General features: G+C 32.3%; 3 protein-coding genes across 6 annotated transcripts in view; 1 reads left to right on the top strand and 2 right to left on the bottom strand.

The window, feature by feature from the left end:
- Positions 1-7,958, top strand: part of LOC113518408 (PRL-1 phosphatase) — a 29,249-nt gene extending 21,291 nt beyond the window's left edge. For all 4 annotated transcript variants that reach the window (XM_026903315.3, XM_026903316.3, XM_031913358.2 and 1 more), the window contains exons 2-6: positions 931-1,126; positions 2,032-2,529; positions 3,808-3,974; positions 5,441-5,572; positions 6,887-7,958. In XM_026903315.3, coding sequence (XP_026759116.1) covers positions 2,422-2,529; positions 3,808-3,974; positions 5,441-5,572; positions 6,887-6,992 — 513 coding nt within the window. In that variant the 5' untranslated portion in view covers positions 931-1,126; positions 2,032-2,421 and the 3' untranslated portion in view covers positions 6,993-7,958. The remainder of the gene's footprint in view (positions 1-930; positions 1,127-2,031; positions 2,530-3,807; positions 3,975-5,440; positions 5,573-6,886) is intronic.
- Positions 7,959-10,139: 2,181 nt separating this feature from the next.
- On the bottom strand, positions 10,140-15,932 carry LOC113518242 (deoxyribodipyrimidine photo-lyase). The gene is made up of 7 exons (XM_026903070.3): positions 15,394-15,932; positions 14,463-14,665; positions 13,880-14,038; positions 12,802-13,000; positions 12,295-12,487; positions 11,240-11,481; positions 10,140-10,600 (listed from the first exon to the last, which is right to left on the bottom strand). Exons 1-7 carry the CDS (start codon positions 15,800-15,802, stop codon positions 10,434-10,436), a joined length of 1,572 nt encoding a protein of 523 aa, XP_026758871.1. The 5' UTR covers positions 15,803-15,932; the 3' UTR covers positions 10,140-10,433.
- Positions 15,933-16,818: 886 nt separating this feature from the next.
- LOC113518497 (ankyrin repeat and MYND domain-containing protein 1-like) lies at positions 16,819-27,381 on the bottom strand. Its single transcript, XM_031913024.2, has 15 exons — positions 26,390-27,381; positions 23,289-23,462; positions 22,787-22,996; positions 22,436-22,636; positions 22,149-22,348; positions 21,952-22,072; positions 21,223-21,406; positions 20,173-20,704; positions 19,563-19,731; positions 19,265-19,471; positions 18,903-19,142; positions 18,258-18,405; positions 17,981-18,182; positions 17,214-17,565; positions 16,819-17,130 (listed from the first exon to the last, which is right to left on the bottom strand). The coding sequence occupies exons 1-15, from the start codon at positions 26,528-26,530 to the stop codon at positions 16,906-16,908; spliced, it is 3,306 nt and encodes a 1,101-aa protein (XP_031768884.2). The 5' UTR covers positions 26,531-27,381; the 3' UTR covers positions 16,819-16,905.
- Between the last annotated feature and the right edge of the window lie 76 nt (positions 27,382-27,457).

The following is a 27,457-nucleotide window of genomic DNA, read 5'->3' as shown; positions in this document are numbered from 1 at the left end:
GAGGTGGCAAAAAGAAGTCGACGGTAACCGCTTACCACTTATCTGATGGTAATCGGTTACCGTAGCGTATGGACGCTCCAATACCATGATGATGCTATCGAGATCATCATATCAGCCTTTAACTGTCTATTGCTGAATATTAGCCTCCCCCTTGAAGGATTCTGCCATGCTTGGCAGACGTTTTGGTAACCGCAGTTAGGCTTTGGAGATGTTTTAAGAGGGACGCTGGACACCCACGGGAGATGTTTTAAGACCACACGGCTGGCGTCACAGCTATCGAGATAATGGTGATATAATCCAGCATACATAGCCACATGTCGTATTCTCTATAACTGCACCTTATTTCAATTTATTTATAATATCCGTTTTCAATTACCTTCTAAGTCTTGTTTGGAATTATTACAACTATTTTTATGGGATGAAAATGGAATGGTAGCCCCGCTTATGATATTGGTATATGCTGGTCGAGAACCAGTGAGTGAGGACAAGGATCGAGTCTGGTCGAGTTCAAACCATCTTATTTTAGGATTAGCACTAGTAGTAAATTACTTAATATTTTGTATTAATTTTGTGTCAGTTTTAAAAAAACAAACTTGATATTTGTTTACGTCTTTGGCTCATCTTACGTACTGAAATGTTTTGTTGGTTTAGTTCTCTTATTTTTAAATGAAGTATGCTTCCTAATTCAGATCTGCAAGCTATCTTGAGATAAAAAATGCCGAGATGCTTCACAAATGTTTCTGGATTTAAATTATCCAAATATAATACTTTTTTATTTTTCTTGCACGTGTAACAACTCTTGCTGTTTTTAAATGTTGTCGAGTTGTCGACTGTCGTAAAGCAGAAGGAATTCTATGTACTGCCTAGAGCAAGCTCGGCTCAATATTTTCCTAGTATCTTATTTTAATGTGCTTTTTCTATTTGTTGCAGCTGGAGATCTCTTCTGTAGCGACATTGATGGAGTTCCGCTTGGACAGCGCGGAGTACTGCCAGGCTCAACACAAATAAACTAGAAGGCGTTACGCGCGAGAGGGGGCAAGAGCGTGCCACCGCTGGACCCATGCTGCCGGGATCGCACACTGATACTACGCACCCCGCGCATTGTTTGACTTACACCCATCCACAGGTGAATATAAAGACACTACACACACCCCGGGACACATTAATATTTTCCTTTTTATTCAATAATTTAAAGGTAAGCTTTCATTAAGTTATTGAACACATCGGATGAAAAATGGTACCCATCGTCTATGAACATGAAAATACTTATAGACATATAGGATATACTGTAATTTCCATGATACTCCTATTAATTGCCACGTGTAAGATGGTGGTACGATGCTCAATTACGTCTGGTCTCTGTAAATTTACAGTTATAATATTTTGTGGAAACAAGTCTTTAGACGCTCTTGGACTATACTGATCCGACAGTTTATCTATATTCTGAATTAAATGAGTCACAGTAGGAATATGTTGCTGCGCTATTGTCTCTATATATAAATTCATCGATTGAAATAGTTATCAATCTGCGTCAAACTATCGGTCTTTATCTGTTCCTGACTAATACAAAAGCGTGATATTAAATGATACCAATGGGTTACATCATGCACTTGGTATACTGGTAATAATTTGATTTCTTCAAGAAAGTATATATTAATATTAAATTATAAATACTCCAGTAAATAATGATGTCGCAGTGTTTACTAGTCGTGTTATCAGTTGGCCAACAAAGTGCATATCAACACGGAGGCGCTAATAAACGCTACGATGCTAGATTGGCTCCGGACCAGCAGTTGGGGAATCGCACGACCAGTACAAGCGCACCGCCCGCCCCCAAACACACACATACACATCATCAAAACATCACTTTGAAATCTCCACTCTATATTTAGCACCTATTTTTTTTATTCCACTTCATTCGCTGCTCTGACTTTGACGCAAAATGCGTCTTTTAAAATGATAAAATTAATATATATCGACGTACCCGCGACACGTTTACCCGTATTTAATACGTTCCACGTTTTGTTTCAGCTACCTTAAATTTGGAAACCGCTGTTAATTGGAGCATATCATTCAACCGAAGTACGAGTGAAACCTACAAACTTATGTTAAAAGCATAATTTCATTTGATTTCATTCCCAATTCAGTACTTTTGTTTGGTTGTCGTCGAATGTGCTCAAGTGGTTGAAGCCGTTATCAATGCGGGTAGTTCCCACTATATAATTGGACCCTTTCTAAACCAAACTAAGGAAACTGCCGTGTGTTGTGTGGAAATAGAGTGACAGTTTGCCTGTTAAGACTTTGACGGACCGTGACACCTTTTCTCTGACGCGTGTGAAGTGAGTTTGTAACACCTTGTACTAAAACGTCTTCGAGACGCCGCCAATAGTCGATACTTGGAGGGAAGAGTACGAGTTCATCATGAAGCAAAAAGATATCAGACCAGCGCCCTCGCTCATCGAGTACAAGAACATGCGCTTCCTGATCACCGATCGCCCTACGGATATCAGCGTTCAGGCTTATCTCCAGGTACGAAGAATATTTATTCTTCAATGATTATTGAGCGTCTAAAATGTTAACAAATACTGTGTTCGTCTGATTTTAGTTCACTAGGTTCTTTAACGTAGATGAGGGATAAATGAGCTTGTGATTTATGGTAAATAATCACCGCGTTCCATGTACTTTATGCTAATGTACATTACCGCCTTTTTAAAAAGACATGGGCTCTCTTTTTCAATGTATTATCTTATAATACCTCCAACTATTGAAGGTTGACTAGCAATTCGCGGAATCTCTAGCGAGATGGAATAATTCGGCTGCATTTGCGATACCCATCTACTCCCAGATATTGCGAAGTCAAAACTATTTTGCGACCGATTCTTCTCTTGTCAGTAATTTTGCCCATCATAATCGTGGATAGAAGGTGATATCTATCGTGTCTAAGTACATGCCCAAGAAAGGAAGTTTTCTGCTTTTTTTATGATGGGGTAATAACTTGCACTTTTATTTGAAAGTATGCGGACCTTTGATAAAAGAGTGCTCATATCTTTTCGGCTTCCATCTCGAACTTATTCGAGAATTCTACTGCGGAATAGATAAGATTGGCTCTTATAAGTTAAAAGTAATTGGAAAATTGCTAATAAAAGTAATTGGAAAATTGCTAATTCCTAATTTTTCCCTTAATCACTTATCTAGCGTAACTGTAATATTAGTATTTTTTACCGGCTATATTTAATCGTTGAAGTGTATTTTAGTGGTTAGTTAATTACGAGCTTAATTAATTATATCCCGAATCCCCAGTGAGTACAACATTCTGTTTTGACAGGATACTTTAAATGTTGGAAAATACATTTTTTCTTAAAGATATGTACTATATGTATGTAATGTATGTATTAAAGACATATCATGATATAAGTTAAAAACAGTTTATTTTTATACCTATTTATATTTTTATAAGTCAGGATACGTACTGTAGATATACAAAAACAAATTATTCTCAGGTAGGCTGGTTTAGTTTAACTCAAAATCTTTTAGCAATCATTTTTTGTATTAAAAGATGCACAGGGAAGAAAATACTGATAGGTATGAACGTGGATGATTGAAAGTATAGAGAAAGATCTCAGAAAAAAAGATGGATATATTGTGTGAAAGACGACATGCCTAAAAAGAAGTGAATAATACAAGAAGTGATGAATGGGGAAATTATATTACGCCTGCATAGACCCAAAGGGAAGGAGTATAATGATGTTACAAAAGTTTAAATTGACTAAATAATAATTATTACATTGCTGTGTGCACTTATTGCAGGAACTGAAGAAGCATAACGTGTGCATTGTGGTGCGCGTATGCGAGCCCAGCTACAACATCTCGCCGCTGAAAGCAGAGGGCATAGAAGTGCGCGACCTAGCCTACGACGACGGCACATTCCCACCGCTCAATGTCGTCGAGGAGTGGTTCGAGATACTGCGCGATAAGTTTGTATACTTTTCGAAATGTCTTTGTTTTTTCTGCGACTTCGTCCGCGTCAAGTTCGTTAACTGGAATAAAATGTAGCCTATTTCCCCTTCCCTCCATCCCATATAAAATTATATAGTAAGTGCATACCAAATTCACGACAGATTAAATAAGTCGTTAAGGCACTTAGGGATGTCAAAGTAATAAACTCACTTTTTTGTAATATTAATGGTAATTTACTAGCAATATTAGTATATAAATCTACTGTTTGAATGTTGTTTCTGTCTCTAATCAGCGGAGTTTGAAAAGTGGGATACGGCAGTAAAATAATAAGGTACGTAGGAATAACACAATGTTCAGAAATGATACTGTATAAGTACCACGGGTGTAATATATCGTGTTATATTCATGATACCATTCAATATCTCTGATTAGTTACCATGTTACTCTAGTTAGTTACCATGTTCTACCAAATGAGCTTGTTTTCTATTTCAAGTTACATAAAAACAAAAACACTCTGAATCTCTCTTCTGACTATATTCAGATCTGGTTGTATCATACTTTTTTCTTGGATTTTTTTTTCCTCTATTGACATGCTACTTTTTTCAATTCGTCCAAAATCAACTAACTTATAATTTGGCTAAAGAGGCACTCTCAGGCCGAACACGTTATCACTCGTAGGAATATTCCATATACACACAAATATTACTATCCTTCTTTTTAGTTGTCACTTGTCGTCCTGTATGATAAGATTGTCTGTTGTCCCAATATCCTATCAAGAAATAGATTATTTTGGAATGTTAATAGTTCCTTGTGTCTTGCTAAGATAACGGGCGTTTACATTGGAATCCCATTATTGTTTCCTCTTAAGATATCTTAATATTTATCTATCTATCATTCCAGCCATTATCCATCCAACTTACCTATCTATAATATGTAGTTATACTAAAATTATGAGTTATGTAAATTCCGTTTGTAGATGATCCAATACTTTTTATTCATTTTTCCTAGTATTTAATTTTTTTAAATAATCTACATATTTGTATTTTAATGTTTTGTAGGTAATTAATTCATGTATATATATATATATATATATATATATATATATATATATATATATATATATATATATATATATATATATATATATATATATATATATATATATATATATATATATATATATATATATACATATATATATATATATATATATATATATATATATATATATATATATATATATATATATATAAATTGTTTCATTCGAGAATATATTTTATTTGTGAAATAACTACCTATTTGATAGTAATTAATATGATTTATACAGTTACATGATTACCTAATTTGATATTTTATGATTATTTATATATTATTTAAGTGGGTTAAAGTCCGAAGTCAAATAAATAAAGTCGCAAAAAACCAGACAGTTTTATTTATTTTCTGATGGAGATAACCTAAACATTCTTTTATTGACATTTTCCAGAGCACAAAACAAACCCGAGGCGGCGGTCGCTGTGCACTGCGTGGCGGGCTTGGGACGCGCGCCAGTCATGGTCGCTATCGCGCTCATAGAACTCGGCATGAAGTATGAAGAGGCGGTCGAGACTATCAGGGAGTAAGTTTTTCATTTTCATTGATAAAATGTGCTCAGGATATAATACACTTAATAGGGTGAGAATGGTAACCTCCCCTGTGCTGTCGGTATTTGCTGGCAGAATACCAGTTATTGGTGAGAGATGCGAATGAATGACCATTGACCCATGGTGGAATTAACGACTATGCTTACAAGATGGTCGCATGAAGCTTGACTTGACAAGGTATATGTACATAGCTAGCAACTAGTACCTCAATACTAACAATCCCAGGCAGCGATATTTGTCGACTGTTGCCTGTTGTAACGTGACACTTGACATGCTTACATATCGCCGAGTGTTTTAGAATGCAAAGTTCCAAAGCAAGCAGTACCACCGTTACTTGGATAATTTTTATCGATAGGTATTTTTGGAATGGAAATTTTCAATGGAAAGTAAGTCGAAAATTTTGTTTGGCTCACAATTTTTCGTTTTAGTTAGATTCGAATTCATGACATTTGCTGTCTATAAATCAAGCTGTTAATGTATTTTTTATACGAGGTAGATAATCAAGTGAGGTCAGTGTCCTCAATTCTGATGACCCTTATTTTTACCGCTCCGGGCATTTTGCCATGATCCATAATGTCTAACGATCTATCAACAGCAAAAGCTACATTCCATTCCATTTCCTGTGATCCAGGTGCCTACAATGAAATATTTTTAAAAGTCACTGTTTTCATTTTTGGTTCGTAACGTATGTGTAATTGTACAAAACGCATGTCCTACGAAATGACCCGTTTTCGTACTATAATGCGAAAAGAAGGAAAACTGAAATTTACGCGACTAAAATACAGGAATTTATTTTTTGTCTGTAAAATATAAATAATAAAAATAGTTGATCATGAATATGTATTTTTGCTTCTTATTCTATGTGGATTAGAATCTTTTGATACTAGAGGGCGACGTCCTTACACTAATAGTAATAACTTCTCGTTTAATTTCCATAACGCCCTATATGGTTTATTATGTTTTATTCATACTTTTTTTTATTAAGATGGTATTTTAATAATAAATATTGATCTTGGGTTTATTTCTTGGGTAAATATGTAGAGGATATTGCAGAAGCCAACAAAAATGTTTACAAAATGAAGTGGATGACTGATAGGTTTATTAATTTTGTTTTATATGTTTATATATATAATTTCATGATTAGCAAATATACAAACCTATATTTATAATATTTATAGTAACATTTCCATATCTTCAGATCAAATATTCTTATGAAGTCGGAAAAGTGAAATTCATTTTCAAATGTAATTAATTTCATGCAAGATGACTTATTATGAATTTATTTTCAGTCAGCGACGTGGGGCCATTAATGCGAAGCAGCTCTCATACTTGGAAAAGTATCGACCAAAGTCGCGTCTCAAGAAGAACGGCAAGAACAACTGCTGCGTCCAGTAAGCTCGGGACGCCGACCGCTCGCTGGCCGCGTCTGTAGGAAACCGTCCTGCGCCCGTAACAGCGAATCTAACTCTGCTTTCACACACACACTTAGACAAGGGAGCATAGACAAAAATCAAATTAGTTCTTAACATAGATGTCGCCCGTTTTTGACGGCCATTTTATTTTGTTTTCATTATATTTTGAGGGCGAGTTGTAACCGAATTCTGCCTTAAAGTTGCACATGGAAGATTACACACATTCCTATTTAGTTACCCTCAACTTGAACTGACCGAGAATTTGGTTATGATCTCAGTTCCTCTATTACCATCTTTGACATGTTTAACTTGAATTTTCTATGAAATTTAATTGAGAGCCTTATTGTAAGCTAATGTTTGTATGGTCAAAGTAAACGTGTAACCCTTGTGCTGTACTGTGTATTAGTGGAATATGTTAAATAGAAGCAAACCACGATTTGTGTTCATAGTTGAAACAGTAACTCGGGTATTAAATTTGTATGTTTAATATCATAATAAATTTCAATATCCATAATAATCAAAATGCAGTCAATGTGTGCTCTATGATAATTTCCTTTTTCTTGTGTGAACTCGTTATAATTTTCTATTATATAATTTTCTATTTAGTGACATTTATTTTGTAATAAATCAAGACATGAGTTATAATGTGAAATATGTTCTTTATTGTAAACTTTAAAAATAATATGCTTTTGTAAAAGATGTTGTGAGAAAATAGACACTTTAATGCTATTAACGAATTAAAATAGTACTATACATCAACTTTGACTAAACCGTTCAGGAGATAGATTACCCATAAATAATATTATAAACTTGACACCGATATTCCATTGAGAAAGTAACTCTTTGATATTATTTTTCTATTTCTAATTTTATGGAATATTTAACGAAAATAATTATGATCGTGTAATACGGAACAGTCACACTCATGAATAAAAATATTTATAATCAACTGATCTTTCATTGTTCACTCCACACTTTTTTGTTTGTTTATTTATTTATTCTTTATTGCCCAATAAAACTTTGTATAAGTGGCGAGCTTAATGCCATATGGCCTTCTCTACCACCTAACCATTAGGTAAAAACAAAGCATATGAAGGTTAGATGTGGTGAAAAATATGTGACATATGTATATTGTAACATACTAAAATAAGCCCATAGACCATAAGCCTCCCCCTTGGGGGGTTTTGCCAGTAGTTGCCACGCTTGGCAGACGGACTGGCAACCGCTGGCTTTAGAGATGTTTTAAGAGGGATGTTGCTGCCCATAAATAGTCTCCTTTTACGACACCCACAGTAAAGGAAGGGGTGGCCTATTCTACGCCGGGATCACGGCCAATATTATAAGATCTATTGTAATATCTATAATCAATAACATTTGACTGCTTTTATTTGCAGTATAATGTTTTCTAATTCAACGAACTGGTTGCATTGATTCATTACACTATTATTTTTCATTGTGATGCGAATTTTTGTCAATCTGTTCTGACTTTAAGTTTGTACTTTTTTCATATCATATATTGTGTAGTGGGCAATTTTATGATACTGCTCATTTTTTTTTCTCGCCGTATTTATTTAATCATAGAATGTAAATAAAATTTATCACTAATTCCGGTTAGTAATTAATTATTCTTAACTTTTTATTATTATTATTACTTATTATTTTAAATTGATTGTGAACGGATGGCCGACGAAAATTGGCCGCATACGCCGACGGATATCCGACGAGTCGAGACTGAGAGAGTACTTGAATTCATGGAATTCATTTGACAATTCTACCACATCGGTTGAATGAGGGATTGTTTTGTTCCTTAAACCTTGAGTTTCTACTCAAATGCAGACGTCTTCATGAGCAGAATGGATTCGAGTGACTTTTGTGTTGATAAAAACTACGCAACAATAGCCATTTTAACTAGATAGTAGATTTATGCAGTGGTCAGTAGATTTATGCAGATAATTGTCTTATACGTATTTGTGCATGTAACTGGATGCAAACAATGGATGCAAAACTTTACACACAATACTATAAGTTAAACACAAATTCAGTGCCAATATTGAGGTTGAATAATTTAAAAAGATTAGAGAGACTACTGTTGACTGAATCAAAGAAAAAATCTCTTAAAATGCAATGTCATAGAGCAATCAGAAGTTATTTGTACAAGAATTAGTAGAAAAACATATCAAAATTAACCCAAACAAAGTGCTAACTGTTCACAGACTGAAATAAAAATGTTAACAAAATAAGTGAATTTTCGTTATTTTTTAATTCCATATAAATTCAGACCTTTCACTTTTTACAAAAAACGCACACCAGTGTAAATATTTGTCTCATTTTTGTGGTTGTATTGCCAGTCTATCAGTACGTAGTACATTATACTACGTCTATGGGCTATACTCAGTATAGCTCATCTGAGTCAAAGTTCATTTTATAGAAAATGTGACAGTAACTGTCTGTGCCTTTAGTATTTTGATGATAGTACAAGCGGCCTTGTTATTTTAACCAATTAAAAAAAAAAACTATATCATTATTTCTCGTACAAAGGTATCAAAACCGTATCTATTGATAAATTAACAAGGATATGGCACGATACATTTTTATGGGAGCTGAATGTTTGATTTAGTAAACGTCTGTGCTCCCGTAAGCTGGAAGTTTATTTCAATACTCGAAGGGACTTTTTCCATGTTCCGTTGAGAAGAATAGAGCTGGCATAACAGACTCCTCTTCCACTAGTAACTCTGCTCAATGGTGTCACGAACCAATATCCGAACTTGGATATAACTTGTCGAGTTTTGCAGAACATCAATATAATATTTAGAAAATCTATAAATAAATGATATTGTGTTTGTATATATTGTGATTGCTAAGAGAGCGAATTGGGAAACTGTCAAGCTCCCTCAGTTGGTAAACAAAAATTTACAAAAGGTAAAAAAAAACAACTCTTTGGTAATTTATCTATCGATAAATTTAGAGTGATAATGAATTAATGGCACGTTTACTAAACGTACAGTTTACCAGAATACATGAGTTTGTACTCGTTTACTGTGCTAAGCTGGACAGTTACCTTAATAATGAAGTTAGAAGAAAAAAGTACATACTAAATGGACCACTTTTACTGTGAAAATAAGACAAAAACGATTTTGTTAGTAAATATATCAAACATATTACAATAATAATACTGAAAAATACAATCTCAAATATTAATACAAAACATGATTCATAACAATATAAATTGTAAAATTAATACCTTTCTTATCTTACAAGGAACAGTGAAATATTACAAAATAATATCCTTACGAAATAAATAACTTATAAAAAAAAATCAGTACATTTTTCTCAATTATTGTTGAAACCAATTTTACATTCTCGCGGGCGAATGAGGTAGAATCTAGTTTTATTTAACTTAGATTAGAAAATTTAGTAAGTTCTCTCATTTCTTCGGGACATACTTATGGACTTTCCCGCCGTAACGTGCCACAAATGCGTTAACGTCGAATTTACGTTTACAGCCATCATAGTTCATGAAGCGTATCTTACCAAAGACGGCCCGTTCGGCCCAGCCTTGGTCGTGTATCCCACATATCGACCACATGCAACCTGTGAAGAGAATTCAGTTTTAAACATCGTCAAAATGGAGGTTTTTAATTCGTTTGCATTGTTATTATATAGTATGATAATTAACGAAATCCGTTCCTTAAAATTAGTTACTAGTATAAGCTATTACCACACCTTGGATACTTCATATCAAAACGTCACCATCCGTGATTGTCACTACAGAAACAAGTAACGTCAACCACACACGCACACATTGTCAATCTTCTTTATGGGATATAATACGTATATACCAGGGGTGGCCAACTTGACTAGACTCAAGATTTACTGTTTACTGATGAAACTCTGTGCGATCTACACATTACATACTTCTTGAAATCTCAAATGAAACAACATAGTTCAGTACACAATTATGTAGTATTGTAGTATGTTTTTATTTTATTAAGAGGGAAAACATAATCTGTATATTTATATTAGTGCGAGCATTGCATTTGAACATCTTCCGTTAGATTAGCAAAATATTATATTTTTTGCCTTGCTACAATCGACTGGTTGACCACCCATGGTATATACGATATTTCATAGTAATTGGTTAAGTCATTGAGGTGGGTAACAAACAAACAAAGTCACTTTCACATTTATAATATAAGCAAGGATTATGGATCTGTTTACAGTACAACATACCGACATAACCGTTTGGGTCCCGCCCATCCATACTGTAATGATCATTTAAGTAGATAGCATATTTCAGAGCGTCCTCTGGACTTGGCGTCCACTCCAAGATCTTCTTGCACCAGTACATGCGCAGGAAACCATGCATTTTGCCCTCTTTCACCAATTGAAGCTGTGCCGAGTTCCATAAGTCATCATGGGTGAGTGATTTGGACAGTTCTTCTAGTGAATATATATATGTTCTTTTATCTTTCCTAGAATCATAATAGTAATGTATAGATCAAATTTCTTTTAATGTTGCAGTTATACATAGGCGTATATAGAGGGTGAGGGGGGGGGGACACCATCATCACCCCAGAATAAGGAGCGGAGCCTTTCAGCAAAGGCAGGTTCACAGTGCGTACATGCCTTTTTTAAGACATTACATGCCCTGGAAAATAATCTTAAATATGTCAATATATTTATATGATAGAATTCAAACGATACTATGGATCTATTAATTCCCTAAAATATTATTAAATATTTAAGTTTGCTGGAAAAAAAATCCTACAATGTTTGCCTGTTGTAACATTTATTTTTCATTAACAGATTTTATCTCATGTTATATATAAATTATTATTATACAAATTCTAAACATATTATTAAACAAAAATTAGGATTAATAATAATTAACATTATTGGTTATGTAGTCTCGGTATAGAATGGGCATCCTTTGCTTTCTCGTGAGTGTCATAAGAGGTAACTAAAGGAACTTAATGGTTGAGAGATGTGTAGCAGCATTCCTCTTAAAACATCACCAAATCCGAACTGTGGTTATCAAGCTGCCTGCCAAATGTGGCATCTACTAGCAAAGTTCCTCATAGGGGGTTACATATGACCCCATAGGAGAGTTAACGACTGATATAACGATGAAAGTATATATTATATGTGTGAAATAAATAAACAAAGTGCTATTCAACTAAATTCACAAATACCAATGATATAACATTACATATGTATATTAAATAAAGATTAGGATTAGCAACTGAATATATTGAGGATTTATATAAATTTGCATTATAGTTAACCTGTGATCATCCAATGTTTTCTGTGCCCAACTACTGGCTCCTTTTATGCTATCATAATGTTCACAGTAGAAACAAAAATTGTCTGCAAGTTCTCGCCGAACTATCGCCTCCTCCAGGAATGCATTCACACTCTCTGTAAATTTAGTTTTGTATTCCTGTACACAGAGAGCTACTCTTTGAGCTGAGATCTGACCTGAAACAAATTGCATCATCTATTACCATCACTATCTATGCTTTTGGTATTCATTGGTGAAGTACCAGTAAGTGATAATAAGTGAGCACAAAGTTAAGTAAATTTGTCAAGACAAATACACCAGGAATGAATCACAATATCTATATTAGTGGTATTGAATTACTAAGAAACATCAAAATTTTCAGATTTACAATAATTGGAGCTAATTTATATCCACAAAACAATCACCACAGAACAGCAACTCTTATAGGATGTCTAAATAAGATTCCTTTTTTGTATATAATTACCTCAAATTTTTTTTTATTTATACTTACCAAAATGTAACCAAGGTGATAAATTACTTAAAGCATCTTGCATGGGATCATTCCGTTTAGAGGCAAATATTTTTAACCTTACATCTAGAAAACTCTTGAGCATCTTCATGGCTTCGTCATATCCAGGTTTTGCCCACTCTATTGGTCCCACTGATTTGTCTGCTTCCCTGGACTCGATGGCTTCATTCCAATCTATTGGCTACAGATTTATAACATTTTAATTTTGTTATGTGCTTTAAAATTTTTCATTATAATATTGATAAGAGAAATGTGGGAGAGATTAAGGTGATCCGAAATCGGTAAAATAAGGAACCAGTTTCACTTATTTTTGTTCCAGTATAAAAAAAGTTGCACTGGCTTGTTCCAAAATGTTATATTGAAACCCTATTCCAATATAGATGACTGGTTTATAGCAGAGGACACCTGCTAATTCTTTCTAACATAGTTTAATTCAATATATTAATTACGAAAAGAATACGTTTCATTTAACACAACTAATATAGAACAGTTGTTATCTTTCTCTAACACAGAATAACTCCATATGTTAGATACGAGAAAAATGTGTTCCATATTTAGAAAGTTTGATGCGGTCAGTTATGAAATTGGAATAGTTGTAACAGTGTGAATGAAACAGTTCCGAGTTGTTATTTTTAGAAACCTGTTGTGTTCAACTATTCCAATAATGAATAAATGAATGAGTATATTTTATTTGTATTATAAAATATAGGGAAAAATCAAGATTAATAAATAAAGTTGTAAGGCGGTATTGCTAAAAGCAATCTTTTATGAGGGCAAAACAATAAAGTTTTACCATCTTATTTTATAATGAAATTATAAACACAACAATCTATTATTCTATACAAAATGGGGTATGATATAGTTACATAAAAGTTATCCATACAAATTATGTATTGTTATTGTAATCACTCTGCAATGATGAATATCAGTAATTAAATATATTTGTGTACTATTTTTAAACAATGTACAAAATGTGGTATATTAAGTTGTAGTCATAAATGTAAGCCAGTATTATACAAAATATGTGTTAAAAAATTCTAATAATCCACTTTCAACTTACTTCTGGTTCAAATTTGCTGGTGTATGGGTGTTTGATAACTGGTGGAAACTCTGTTAGGTATTCTTCAAGTTTTGAGTTTATTTTATTCCTTATGGTTCTGGCTGAATATTCCTGTTTATCTGAAGTAACCCAACAGGGAATAATATTATGAGCATCTACCTGGGAAATATATTAAAAATTTATTTATCATTAATATCAATACATAGAAACTGCATTAGAGGTTTCTGTCTATAAATATACATAGAAGAATTTCAATTTTATAATTTGTGGAAAAATTGTTTAAAGGCAAACCATTACTAAAGAAACAGGGCCTTTTATTTTACAATTTCCCAGTGACTATAATGCAGTGTGACAATATTTGTGAGTATATAAATAATGAGGTGTGATAAAAATTATTTATGAAAATAAATGAAATGGAAAACAGCTAAAAAGTGAGAGAAATTTCATGATATGCTTTTTGTCATTAATATAGTTACAATATTTATAAGGGCTTATTGTTAAGATCAGAAAACAATTGTATACATTGGCAAAATAGTTAAATCAGACTGATTTATTATGGTAAACATTTTTTTATTCAATTTACCTGAATCAATGGTACATCATTTTGGAGTTTCTTTTTAAGGCCCTCTAACCAGCTTAGAGGTACTCTCAGTGGATTAAAGTCGCACACAACAGCACCAATACTATGGTCAATCACCCATTGTGGCAATACATCAGCTCCACTGCCCTCGAGCAAATGAAATGATATGTTCAATTTCTTGCAATCTGCTGCTACTTTCTCTAATCCTAAAAACAGCAATAAATTTTTATCATCATTTCCAGATGTCTCCAGAACTATAGGGATCAGAAATTCTCAGTAAAACAATTTAAAATACACAAAACACATTACATCATTGATGAAAAATGAAACCAATTGCCAATATAATATTCTGAGGACAATAGGGAACAGAGTAGATTGTTCCTTTATTCTCAAATATGGCTACCTGCATTTACCTAGGTACTAATATTTTATGTTTTACTAATATCTTAGAATAAATCCTATTAACAAATTGTGGCAATTAAAGAAAATAAGTAATAATAAACAGAAAAAAGTTATCCACTGATCTTCCATAGTCTGCCAAAAGGAAGTTCTGAGTCATGAAAATTCACAGACTTCAGTACTCCATCTAATAATGTTTAATAACCAACAAACCACCCCTAAGGGTACTGACTGACCTAAATTTTGTAATTAAAAAAATACATAACTAATAATGATATAGATATTAAAAAAAAATGAGAAATAGTCATCTACAACAGTTAGAACTTTGTGTAGCAGAGATCGTCAGCTTGTCTTCCTTTCTAAGTTGCATACAAAAAATCCAGTATTTATATAATTTATTTTCCTGCAACTAAGCAACTTGTGCTCGCAAGTCTGTGTTTCAATTTAAAGGGAATGAAATTATTAGGTATGGTATTCTGGTGATATGACACCTTAGTCATTGACATTTCAAGAATATGTATAAAAAATAATTAACCTTTTAATAAAAAATGGAACTGTCTTATTGATGCATCCAAATATTTTGCTACTAAACAAAAACACACATGTAGTGGCACTTCGTTCTTTAGAGCAAGTTGTTGTGCGAACAATAGTGCCCAATTATCCTGAACTCTGCTATCTCTAGACATCCAATATACGATTCCTTCACAACTTTCCGGAACAAGTTGTGATTGAGATATAATTCTTAGGCGTTTCTTGATAAATTTAAATTTAGAAATAGATTCAGCTGTTTCTTCGCGTTTCACATGTATTTTCTTTATAAAATCCTCGATGGTTTGCTTTGTTTCATCACTTGATGTCGACGCTGTGGATAACTTTGGTTTTTTAGGCGCGGAAGCCATTTTTAAGTAATGGCATGTGGTTTTAACTAATAATTTTAATCGCATGTAATAGTTGTTGATAATTCGACTTTATTAAACAGTAAGTCTACTTAATTACCCTCTATTTTAATTTTAACGCGAAATTTTTTTCGCGGATTTTTTTTACACTGACAGTTGCAGTGTTGCCAATTCACTTCAGATTTTTGCCGTTTTTGTGCTTTATGAGCCGTTTTCTTTAAAAAGAATGTCAATTTTGACAACAAATTTGTTAATGAGAAAAAATTAATATAATTTACTATAAACTTTTTATTTATAAACTTTTCCAAAAAACTTATTTCTTTTGTTTTTACTATTACAAATTTTTGTAGCTAATGAAGTTACAAGTATAATTAATATGAAAATTTCATTTAAAAAATGATTATTTTATACATTTAAATCAATTTAATGCTTAAAATATATAAAACTCTATAATATGATATATGATGATCTAATCCCATATCATCATAAAAATTAAAACCTTCTACAAACTCATTAAAAAAATGTTTTGTTAATTTCTTGCAAATGAGGAATTCAGCGCAAAGGAAAGAGATAAAACAATTCAGCAGCTCAAATCAATTTATAAGAGGTTTAGCGTTTTTATGAATATGGAGGCAAGCTTTTGTTGTTTTTATAAGTGACAAGGGTATTAAACCTGTGGTCAAAAGAAAAATTAAAATTTGACGAGGCGGATTGTTTTAATATTTTCCTTCTTATTTTACTTATATTGTGCAAAATGGGCTAGTGGCTTTTTGCGACTTTATAGTGTACATAGTACGTTATGCTAAGTCTATGTGTACGACATTTTGGATACGATAAGGAGTAATAATATATTTTATTCTTACCCTTACTCTATCATTGAAATGTGATGTAAGCACCGTTAACAAACCTAACGTACCTTATTCAAAAGCATCAGATGAGGATCGATAAGTTCCTTTGTTACTACTTTTAATTCTAAATTGTCCGTTGAAATGCGTTTGATATATTATATCTACTATCAATATAAAATAAATAATAGATACAAATAACAACAGACGGGGTTTGTCTTCATTAATTTAATGACATAAATAAATTTAATAAATTAAATCGATCACAAACATGATTTTATATTTATTGTTTTATTTTATTAATATTTATTTTAGTAAGTTGAATGGTTCTATTTCTTCGTTATTCTTAGGGTTGTCACTTGAAAAAAAATTGTTCTTCAAATATTCACTGCATGGATGACAATTGATTCTATCTATATTTATCTTCATACAATCGAAGGAACAAAATGCAACAAGCTTGCAACATTTGCATTGAATTTTTTCTTCAGCCAATGGAAGTATGCACTCGAAACAAACCTTAAATTTTTCATCCTGTAATAAATATTTAAGATTAATATAGGCAGTAAATTTTATAATAAGGAAGGAAGAACTAAATGTGCTGAAATTATAATAACATTTTTTACAAGTTCAGGCATCACGTAAGGTTTTTTCCAAAATATTATTTTTGGGGTTAATATCTCAGCTGATTTATTTTCTTGCAAAATACTCAAAACACTCGAGTCTATTATATTTTTCTCCTGTGCTGTTGGCACTGATTTAGAGACGTAACCAAATTTAAATTTAATTTGATAGTACTGCACAATACAGAGCAAATGCTTCAAAATTCTTTTATCACTATACATTTTTTTCTGTTTCGTTTTAAAAATGTCCCATATTTCAAGACAGCGTTGTGGTGTTAGCCAAAGACCAGTACTTTTTTTATGCTTATGCTCTTTTAATATTATATTCCAGTGACGATGTTTAAATCTGTAAAAAAATATAAAATTTTAATTGTGTTTGATATAATATTCCAATCGTTAATAGAACGGTCGCCTATTGACATAGGCACCATCATGGGCATCACAGTGTATCCTATGGTATTCGTCATGCCTTGCTATCCCTGAAACTATGGCGTTAACCTCCGTACATTTCAAGTTTACTGTCATATCAACCGAATTCATTTTTTAGTTATGCCAGCGCAACTGTTTTATGGCAGAATCATCTGTGGTATTCAAATACTGCAGACTTATTAGACTGCGTGAGATTATTTTTCTATAAGGTTTATAAAATAAAAAGCGACAAAGATTTCAACTCTAATTTGTCAAGATTATACATTTTTAGAGTCAACAATTTAGGTATGATACACAGCTACAGTGACTTTCCATCAAATTAATAAACGTACTTGTTTATAAGTTCAACTAGCTCTATCATTAACTTCGCTTGCAGCCATCTTATATACAAAAGTCTAGCGCATTCTGTTACAAGTTCTATTGCCTGTTTATAATCTCCAACTACGTCTACCGTCATTTTTCCTATCGATTTAGTTGAAAGTTCCTCGCCTTTCTTCGGTTTATCTTTCATTTTATTTTTTACGTCTGATTTATCTGTAAATAGTTTTATTAATAATAATTTTAAATTAAATTATAAACATTTGACCACTTGATTATTTATAAACTTACTTTGTGTAGTGACTGGATTTGTCTTGCCTAGAGAACTTTCTAATTCCATCAACGATTTTTTGGCAAAAACAAATATATTTTGATATTTCACCCCACCATGTTGGCATTCTATAAATGGATCAGCTCCAAAAAGAAGTAAATTGGTAAGCTAGAAATTATAATATGTGATATTATGATGATTACTTATTGATATTTATTTATTACTAGTTTTATCTACGTCTTTGTCCGGATATTCAGGATAATTATGTTAATAGACCGAGATAAAAAGTATTACAGCAAGGGTAACAGTAAGAGTACGCAGACATTTTTTAATTATTTACTTATAATACCTATAATACCTTACCTAAGTATAAAATTACGACTTTAAAATCATTATACTAAAAAGATTATGGACAACTAAGTTTCAAGCACCAAATATAATTACAAATCCGTAGTATGGTATTTTAAAACCTTCATGGCCGCTCAGTTATACTTTTACATTTACTGTGTATAGGTATATGAGATACATTTGATTGAATATAAATTTTATATAAGACGTTGTTTTCAAATTTGTATTGTACATTAGGTAAGTGTACATTAATTATGTTTCAATTCATTGTGCATTATATTTAATAAATAAACGTAAATTGAAAAAAAAAGTCTTACAATTTGCAGACGATCTGTGACACCAGGAGTTTTAAAGAAGGGTAAATAGAACATTTTAACTAGAACTGTCTGATTTTGATCATTGATAATTGCATTCAGGTTGCATCCTGGGCTTTTCAAAAATATATTTAATAAGTTGAAATTTTTTGTCATTGCGACATCAACAGCAGAGCGCCCTTTAAATTGAATCATTGGATTGCAATTATACTCCAGTAATAATTCTATCGTTTGCTGTCGAATCTGAAATATACAGAATAGCTTTAAGAATCCGAGATACTTGTATAATACTACTGTCGATAAACTTTATAATTTATAAAAAACTAAAAAGCAAAACTAAATGAAAATGTCGTCTGGTATCAAACCTGTTCTTCTATTTCATTTTCTGTTCTCTTCGCAAGAACAGCATGTAGCAAAGTTGGACCAGGTATAAGAGGATTAGATCCAAGATCTCCATATTGTAGCCTATAATTTGTATTACCACCACATTCCAGAATTGCACGAATCACCTCTAAGTTTTTATATGTAAACGGACGAGATACCGCCACGTCTAACGGTGTATAGCCTAGTGTCTGTAAAGAGCACCAACAACATTAGTAGATAAAATGGGTGTGGATAATTTTTAAATGACGTAACTAACTGGCAACTCATTATGATACTTACTTGACAACATATTTCATTAATATCAGCTCCATAATTTACTAAATGCCGAACGAGATCTGATGAGTCTGCGACAGCGGCAATAAATAGAGCAGACTGGGGGCATTTTATTAACTTTGGGTTTGCACCATCAGATAATAGCTGAAGAATCGTTGACATTACTCGAGTTAACCTGAAATAAAAATTTAAGTAGATTTATTATATAAACTAACTAATTATAAATGGTTTGATACAACAATTCCAAATTAGGTCGTACACCTATTAAAACTAACGTAGATGATATAATTATACGAGAAAGTGTATATATAAGTTGATTCACATGCAGTGTTTTCTCAATCAACTTAAAAAAGAAGGAGGTTACTCAATTCGGTTGTATATTTTTTATGTCTGTTGCCTCAAAACTCCGCAATTTATAAATCGATATAGAAAAGTCTTTTTCTTTTATCTGAAACGGAATACTTTCAGATTTGTAATTCTATTGTATTTTATTTGGAATAGGATCATTCTAGAATTTTTAATAATTTAACTCCTCCTTACGGGAGACAGTGTTCAGTAGTAGACAGTTAACGGCTAATACGATATGATGATACGATAATTAAATCAACATATTTACATATCGGTTTTCTGTTTTTGAACACTATCGATTGTTGCACTATTCTCATCACAGTCAGAACTTTGCCACATAATTTCTTTACTGAGTTTTATTGTATCCTTATAAATTTTGGATGCGACTTTCTTGGAAACATTATCATTAAGTTTTTTTGGTTCATCTTCATTTAAATCAACTTCTTTAACCAAGTCATTGATTTTAAAAATGTACGGAATTGGTATGGTTCCGCTTGTAACTGAGAAAAGATCTTTTACTTTTATGGAGTATTCATTACTAATATTCTGGTATACACTTCTGTTCACCGAGAAAGTTTCATCTGAGTCAAGTTCATATAACTCAGTAGGTTTAGCTAGTGGAACTTCAGTTTTCTTTTTTGCAGATAAAACCTCCTTAAGAGACTGTGACGATTTATTGACGATTGCCTTGGCAGTAACATTTTTACTCGATTTACTGGTTGTCCTAATTAGTGATGCACCAATAACATTTTCTTGATCACGTGTCATATTCCATTCTAATATTGTATGTTCAGGTAGAGCTAAATAAAAATAAATACTAATCAGTGAAAAGAGTAGTTACTAGATATATAAAAAATATTAATATACTTATATATTATAACAGGTTTAAATATTTATAAATATAAGAGTTAGTCGATATTGCTGACTATAATTAGTATTCGTTTATTTATTTTTTATTTATAAATAAAGTTTTAGATGAATGAGTAATTCTACTAGAAATATTTTTATTTGTATTTTTTTTTTTTTTATTAAGGACTTGCTTTATTTTTAAATATGTTATTATATATTTATATTTTACAATAAATGTTCAAAAATTTCTCATAAATCGGAACGATCGAATTTTATTTAAAAATTAATGGACCGTTCCTTATGGCAGTCTATGGGGAGATCTATATCCAGAAATGGACGAAAAATGGCTGAAATAGTGATGATGACGATGATGATAATTAATAGGTTAACTCTGGAGGATTTCTGAAATCGGTCTTTATTTTCAAGAATAATATTTGATACGAAATATGTTAAAATGGCATAAACATACGAGGTGTCGGGACGACAGGTGGTGGTAATAATGCTTGAAGCATTCCATTTGTCGTTATATCTTTTTGTAAGCAAGCAAATCTCATTAGTGCTATTCCGAGTGCAGTATAGCAAGAGTCATTGTAATTATTTACATTTGCACCGGCTTCCACAATAAAATGGATTACGTCGCATTGATCTCCACACTGTAATTTTATTTCAATTCTCTTCAATTTAATATTTAATTTTAGTTATTTATGAAACAAATTATATGTGTACTAGCATTCTTACCCACAAATTCGTCTGCGTTATCGGGATATATTGATTAATCGTAATAAATTATTCGTTAAGCTGTTAAAGCGGCAAGAGTTAACAAACAAACTTTCACATTAACAATATTAGTTTTATGCAACTTAGAATGGCAAATAAGCTGATGCCTGCCCATCTGATGGAAAGTGGCAACCGTCACCTATAGACATGAGCAATACCATGGATATAACAGAGTATACTGTTTCGCCCATAATACCCCCCGTGCGTTGCCATTCCTGAGGACTCAGGTGTTATTCCTCTGTATCCTGTAAATTCACTGTCATATTCTACCTTTCAAATCGAAACACAGCCATGCAAACAAAATTGCTTCACGATAGAAACACGAATTGGACAGAGGTGCTCAAGCAAACGACTTTTGTACAAAGTCTCTCTGGTGAAATAGTTTCACCATCAGCTTTACATTTATATATCTAATACTTACAGTGGCATACATTAAAGCAGTATTCCCTTGATTATCTGCTACATCAGGATGTACGTTCAAGTCATTGACCATTTGAACAACATTCGTAAGATCTCCTAAGTAACTGGCCATCAAAAGAGTTCTGTAACGTAAAGTAGACACTTTAAATTAAAAGATAAAAAGACCACGGTTTTAAAAATTTTGCTTTTTAAACGAACCTGCAATCAATTTCATGTTTAGCAGCCGGTTTATACTTTTTTCTTGGTCCACTTATTATACTTGCTAAGTCAATTTCAGATGACCTCTGCATTTCATGCTGATAACAGTGCTTTATCATATGTACGATGGTATCACTGTTATTCCAAGCAAAATAGAGTTCTGTTCCTTCCAGATTGCCCATGTTGTCAGGACTCTCTGACTAAATTATGGATATTGAATTTGCAGTTCATATTTCAATACATTACACACAGATTTTATATTAAGGAAACGGTTTTTAGAAACATACCACTGTTAACATAGACTTAATTTCTTTGAGAATATGTAGTGGCTCATTATAATATGTATGTTCAAAAATGTCTGTTTGACACAATTGACTGGCTTGGTCCGTACAGTGTTTGGGATATAATTTTATCCATTGATCTGCTGCCCATCTTGGATTTGATCCAAATTGTTTTAGAAGATCCAAGGCGCTGTTTATTTCACCGATCTTTAAAACGATTAAAAGCATTACAATTTAATTCTTTTCTATTTTCAATATTATTTTATATCCTGGGAATGTAAAGGAGTGGTAATATTTTTAATTATTAATTATTTAATAATTTTTAATTATAAAATAATAATTAAGCAAATGACTAACAGTCTTTGTGGTAGCTACAAAAGCAATTCGATGTGGCTCAACACAAGCTCTTCCGATACTGCCAGCTGCCAAATCAGGGATAATATTAGGGGTTTGAGGACGCCATGCTAGTCTTATTAGTTGAGTGCCACGCCAGAGACCTACGTTATCACGCATGCAAGCACTGTATTCTATACCAGGACCCCAGCGAACGTTGCTGTGGTACAAACCCTAAAATAGAAAGACTGGTTATTCATTGAGAATAGTACTCGTAATACCATATGATAATGTTCAAGAAATGAAAAAGTTTAATAATTATTTTCATATATATACTAACTTTATTGTTTAAAGTTCTTGAGTTCCGGTAGTTATTAAAACTATCACCGAGATTGAAGTTGATATATTTTTTAAACTAATTCTTATATACCTTAAAATCATTAATAATAATAATACATAAAAATTAAACCTTATAAAAAAAAAACCTTATATATTAAACCTTATTATACATTCAACAGTTACTCACAGTGAATACTCTACCATCCGGATACGACATAGTACCATAACCGTGCATACAATTGCTGTAGAAGTGTCCCTCGTACGTTACGAAGATGCCCTCAGGACCCCTGTGTCGCCAGCGATAATCTCCAAGGCCGTGCATCGTGTCCCGAATAAAATGTCCCGTGTACCATTCTAATGACTGGATCATAAGCAAAATTACTATTTTTTATACCACAAGGATAGCAAACAAGTGTACAGTCTGCAGCTGTTTTTATTTTCAGAAAGCGTAGTCCATAGAATAAATCTAAGGATTTCCAATACAGATGTATTTTTTAATAAATAAAAACTGAATAGTATTCACCTATTATCCTTCACTACTACACTATCAGTGAATGGAGATAGGTGTGGTAGAAGTCAAGTCAGCGTTAGACATAATAACACCTGAGTCCTCAGAATTGACAACGCATGGGGGGTATCATGGGCGAAACAGTATATACTGTTATGTCCATGGTACTGCTCATGACTATAGGCGACGGTTACCACTTTCCATCAGGTGGGCCGTCAGCTTGTTTGCCATTCTAAGTTATATATATATATATATATAAAAGACGATCGTAGATTACCCAGGAAATAATCACAATAAACTCAGCGGAGAGATGGTACTTTGCATAAATAAGAATCGGGTTCTATTGTTAGTTGAACCAATTAAGGTAATCGACTTTTTTAAAATTGTCTGGCTGGAGTTCATAGGTTATTTAGTAGTTTGAGATTCTAGCATTTGGAGCATTCTTCTATTTTATATCACAGGGAGCACACGAGCATACAGCTAATCTGGTGGTAAGTGACAGTCGCCACCCATGAGCACGCGCAATACCGAAGGAATATTGGGGGAAAGGGATTGTTAGTAATGGAGACTGAGAATCCCATTGCTAGCAATATACCCAATCACGTCGACCTCCTCGCGGTTCTCCCTGGAAACTATCATGGTTAATTCCTGATGAATTCATCTTGATGGGCTAACTGACCTGTTTTCATTTTCATCTAACACCCTTCACTGGTGCTCCGCCAGCGTATCCCATTAGTGCAGGCGGAGTTACCGTTACCATACCATTTTCACCCATAAAAAAAATATACCAAAGGAATTGCAGGTGTGCTGCCGACCTTACTATTTGGCACTTATTTTAAAAGTTCAGTCAATTTTACACTACTACTACATTAACACATATGTAATACACTTATATTATAAACTTTTCGTGAAAAACATATGTGCAAATAATACATAATTAGCTTGTTCATTATAATTACAATCCCTTCATACTATTTTGAATAAATCTCTAGATCGCTATATGTAATCACTCTCTGTAAAATACATACCTATTGGTAAATAATTTTTTCTACCATCCGATTTCAGTAGGTCAAAATGAAATGATAAAAAGTACCTGTGCGCCATTTAAAATAATCACTGTGTTATCAATACTTTCTCACGGTTGTTATCGCGTATTATTAATATTGTGACTGGGTATTTAATATTACGTATAGATATAAATAAAATCGTTCTCACTAAAAAACGGTTTCAATAAAACAAGGAAGTAAGCTATATTTTAAATTCCCAATCCGGACTTAACGTTTCAACGTCGGAAATATTAATTAAGTATGTATTACATGCAATCGCATCACGTTAAGTCCCCGATCGCGAATTTAAAATATGTGTAAACAACGTTTAAGTTTAATATTAACTAGTTAACAATATACCCATATATTAGGTAGAAATTAAACCTTTATAAAAAAAGGCATCAAAAAAAGAAGGTTTTAAATTAGTTTTTTTTTTGTTTGTTACTTTCATCATCTTTAGTTCTAAACCGATTTACAAATTCTTTTCATCTGATTAAAACATACCCACAGATTAGTTCCATAAATTTTTTATCAAAATTGGATCAGTAGTTTAGTTTTTATATCAATGTTTTTGTCAAAAAATTAAATCGGTTTCTTTTGTGGGACACATTTTTTTTTATTATAATATTTTAGTATTATTCCTTGGCTTAATTATTTAAAAATTTAGACATATAAACATGATAAGAAATACGAATAATATCATGTACGTGAACATTTTTCCTCATTGGTGTGTTACATATTCGTCGTTACCTAACGTTCGTTTCTATATTTGAATATTCACGCTTATCTATTATGTATTTACTCTAATTCTTTGTGTAAATTTTCCATTGAATCCAAAAACGTGACCGGTATGAGTATTTTTTACACATGCTTTGATATTCTATAGTTTCATTCTTTTGTCAATTATATGTCAGTCTAAATTCTATAATTTATTTTAAATTTATTGTAAATTAAACTCGCCACCTATGTTGGGAACGCAGGTAATAGTAGGTATATACACGAAAGGAATGCAATTATTTGGCACATTTTAATTTAATTTCTTACGTCTAAGGTCGACACAGGCATTGGATTCTAATTATTCTATTACTGAGTTCGAAAAATTGTTATATTATATGTTAAAAGAATTCGCAAGAAACTTAGCAGATACTATTTTCAAACATATTAATTTGATTCTGGAATTTTCTTTCTCATGCACTGGGTTTGCTATATCAATATTGATAGTTTGGTATTGATAACAATTGTTTATCGAACGATTTCGGTCATTAAACTATAGGTAACCATATTGTTTTATCAGTATTTTGTAGTCTCTGCGTCCTCATGTTCGTTGTTCCCTTAATCACCTCTTATTCTAAGGTATAGTGATAACACATTTACTTACCCTGTCGCATACTACACCAGAGGGAGACTTTGTACAAAAGTCGATTGCTTGAGTACCTCTGTCCCATTCGTGTTTCTACCGTGAAGCAGTTGTATTTGCATGGCTGTGTTTCGGTTTGAAGGGTGGGATATGGCGTGAATTTACTGGGTACGGAGAAATAATACCTGAGTCCTTAGGAAATGTAACGCATGGGGGGTATCATGGGCGAATCAGTATACTCTGTTATGTCCATGGTTCTGCTCATGTCTATAGGCGACGGTTACCACTTTCCATCAGGTGGGCCGTCAGCTTGTTCGCCATTCTAATTTGTATAAAAAAAAATGAAGAAGGAAGTGATTAATTGAAAAAATATAAACCTCTGGTCCCGACCAATGGTTCTCCCCTTGTCCATTCTTGCGTCTTTCATGGTCTCTCAGTCCTGTGTAATATTCATCATACGTCCAATATTTCTTTGCTTTCGTCCCAAGCGAATGGCAGGTCGACGATGATTTAATCATAATAAATAAAAGATCTTCTATTATATTTAAAATACCATTATTATTTATGTCATTAACGAATAAATAATAGAAAATGCTATCAAAAGTTTTATGAGAGCTTATACATGTAAAAAAAATGCTATAAGAAAAATTTAATTTTCAACGGATATTGTTATGTCAATCACATATGTAAAATGTCAAAAGATATCGTAAGCGGCGAGTTATTTTTGAAATACTTAGAATGAGAATATAAAGTATTTTTCGTATTACATTATACAAGCCAATTTGGCTCTATTTAATATTAAAAAAATTCTTGTCGCGTCAATGAATTAGTCTAACGTCTTATTATCTAAAAATAACATGTTAAAATATAATATTTTTAGAATGGGATTATGGAGGCAAATAAGTAGTGTAGGTATGGCATATGGTCCATCTGATAGAAAACGGTTATGGTAGTCTGTAAATGCGCGCGTTGCAGTCCCTTATTACACCATTTTGAAAAACCCCTTGCTGTAGACTCAAAAAGAAACATCGGCAGGGAGTTCATTCCACAACTTGCATCGTGTCCAATATAGCAGAGTATAGGGAATTATTAAATGCTTTTATTACTTACATATTTGATCGTTAAAATTAAGTCATTATACTTAGAAAAATTATATGTATAATTATTTTAGTATGTTACAATATAATATATCAATATATCACATCTTTTTCATCACCCCTGCCCTTCATACGCTTTCTGTCTTTACCTAATAGTTAGCTAGTAGAGAATGCCATATGACATTAAGCCCGCCACATATACAACATTTAATTGTGTATTGCACAATAAAAATATGATAAATATATAATATATAAAAAATGCAAATAAATAAAAATCTTGTATAAAATCCAATAAAATAGTTAAATGCAATTAATTACTTTTACTTTAGGATAAATATTATATTAAAA

Source organism: Galleria mellonella, unplaced genomic scaffold (assembly GCF_026898425.1).
Source record: "Galleria mellonella isolate WM207_F2 unplaced genomic scaffold, CSIRO_AGI_GalMel_v1 utg800, whole genome shotgun sequence".
NCBI classification, from domain to species: domain Eukaryota; kingdom Metazoa; phylum Arthropoda; class Insecta; order Lepidoptera; family Pyralidae; genus Galleria; species Galleria mellonella.
The sequence above is the reverse complement of the archived record's forward strand: the minus strand, read 5'-3'. Positions and strand labels throughout refer to the sequence as shown.

Bases quoted from the DNA above. Each gene is read 5' to 3' on its own strand.
- LOC113518497 (XM_031913024.2), bottom strand. From the start codon at position 26,530: ATGATTAAATCATCGTCGACCTGCCATTCGCTTGGGACGAAAGCAAAG. The intron at 23,463-26,389 runs GTTTATATTTTT...CTTATGATCCAG, and splicing joins ACCATTGGTCGGGACCAGAG to TCATTAGAATGGTACACGGG. The intron at 18,183-18,257 runs GTAAGTTTATAA...AACTATTTACAG, and splicing joins AAATCCAGTCACTACACAAA to ATAAATCAGACGTAAAAAAT.
- LOC113518242 (XM_026903070.3), bottom strand. From the start codon at position 15,802: ATGCGATTAAAATTATTAGTTAAAACCACATGCCATTACTTAAAAATG. The intron at 14,666-15,393 runs GTTAATTATTTT...TGCTGTTTTTAG, and splicing joins GTTCCATTTTTTATTAAAAG to GATTAGAGAAAGTAGCAGCA. The intron at 12,488-12,801 runs GTAAGTATAAAT...AATTTGTTTCAG, and splicing joins ATCACCTTGGTTACATTTTG to GTCAGATCTCAGCTCAAAGA.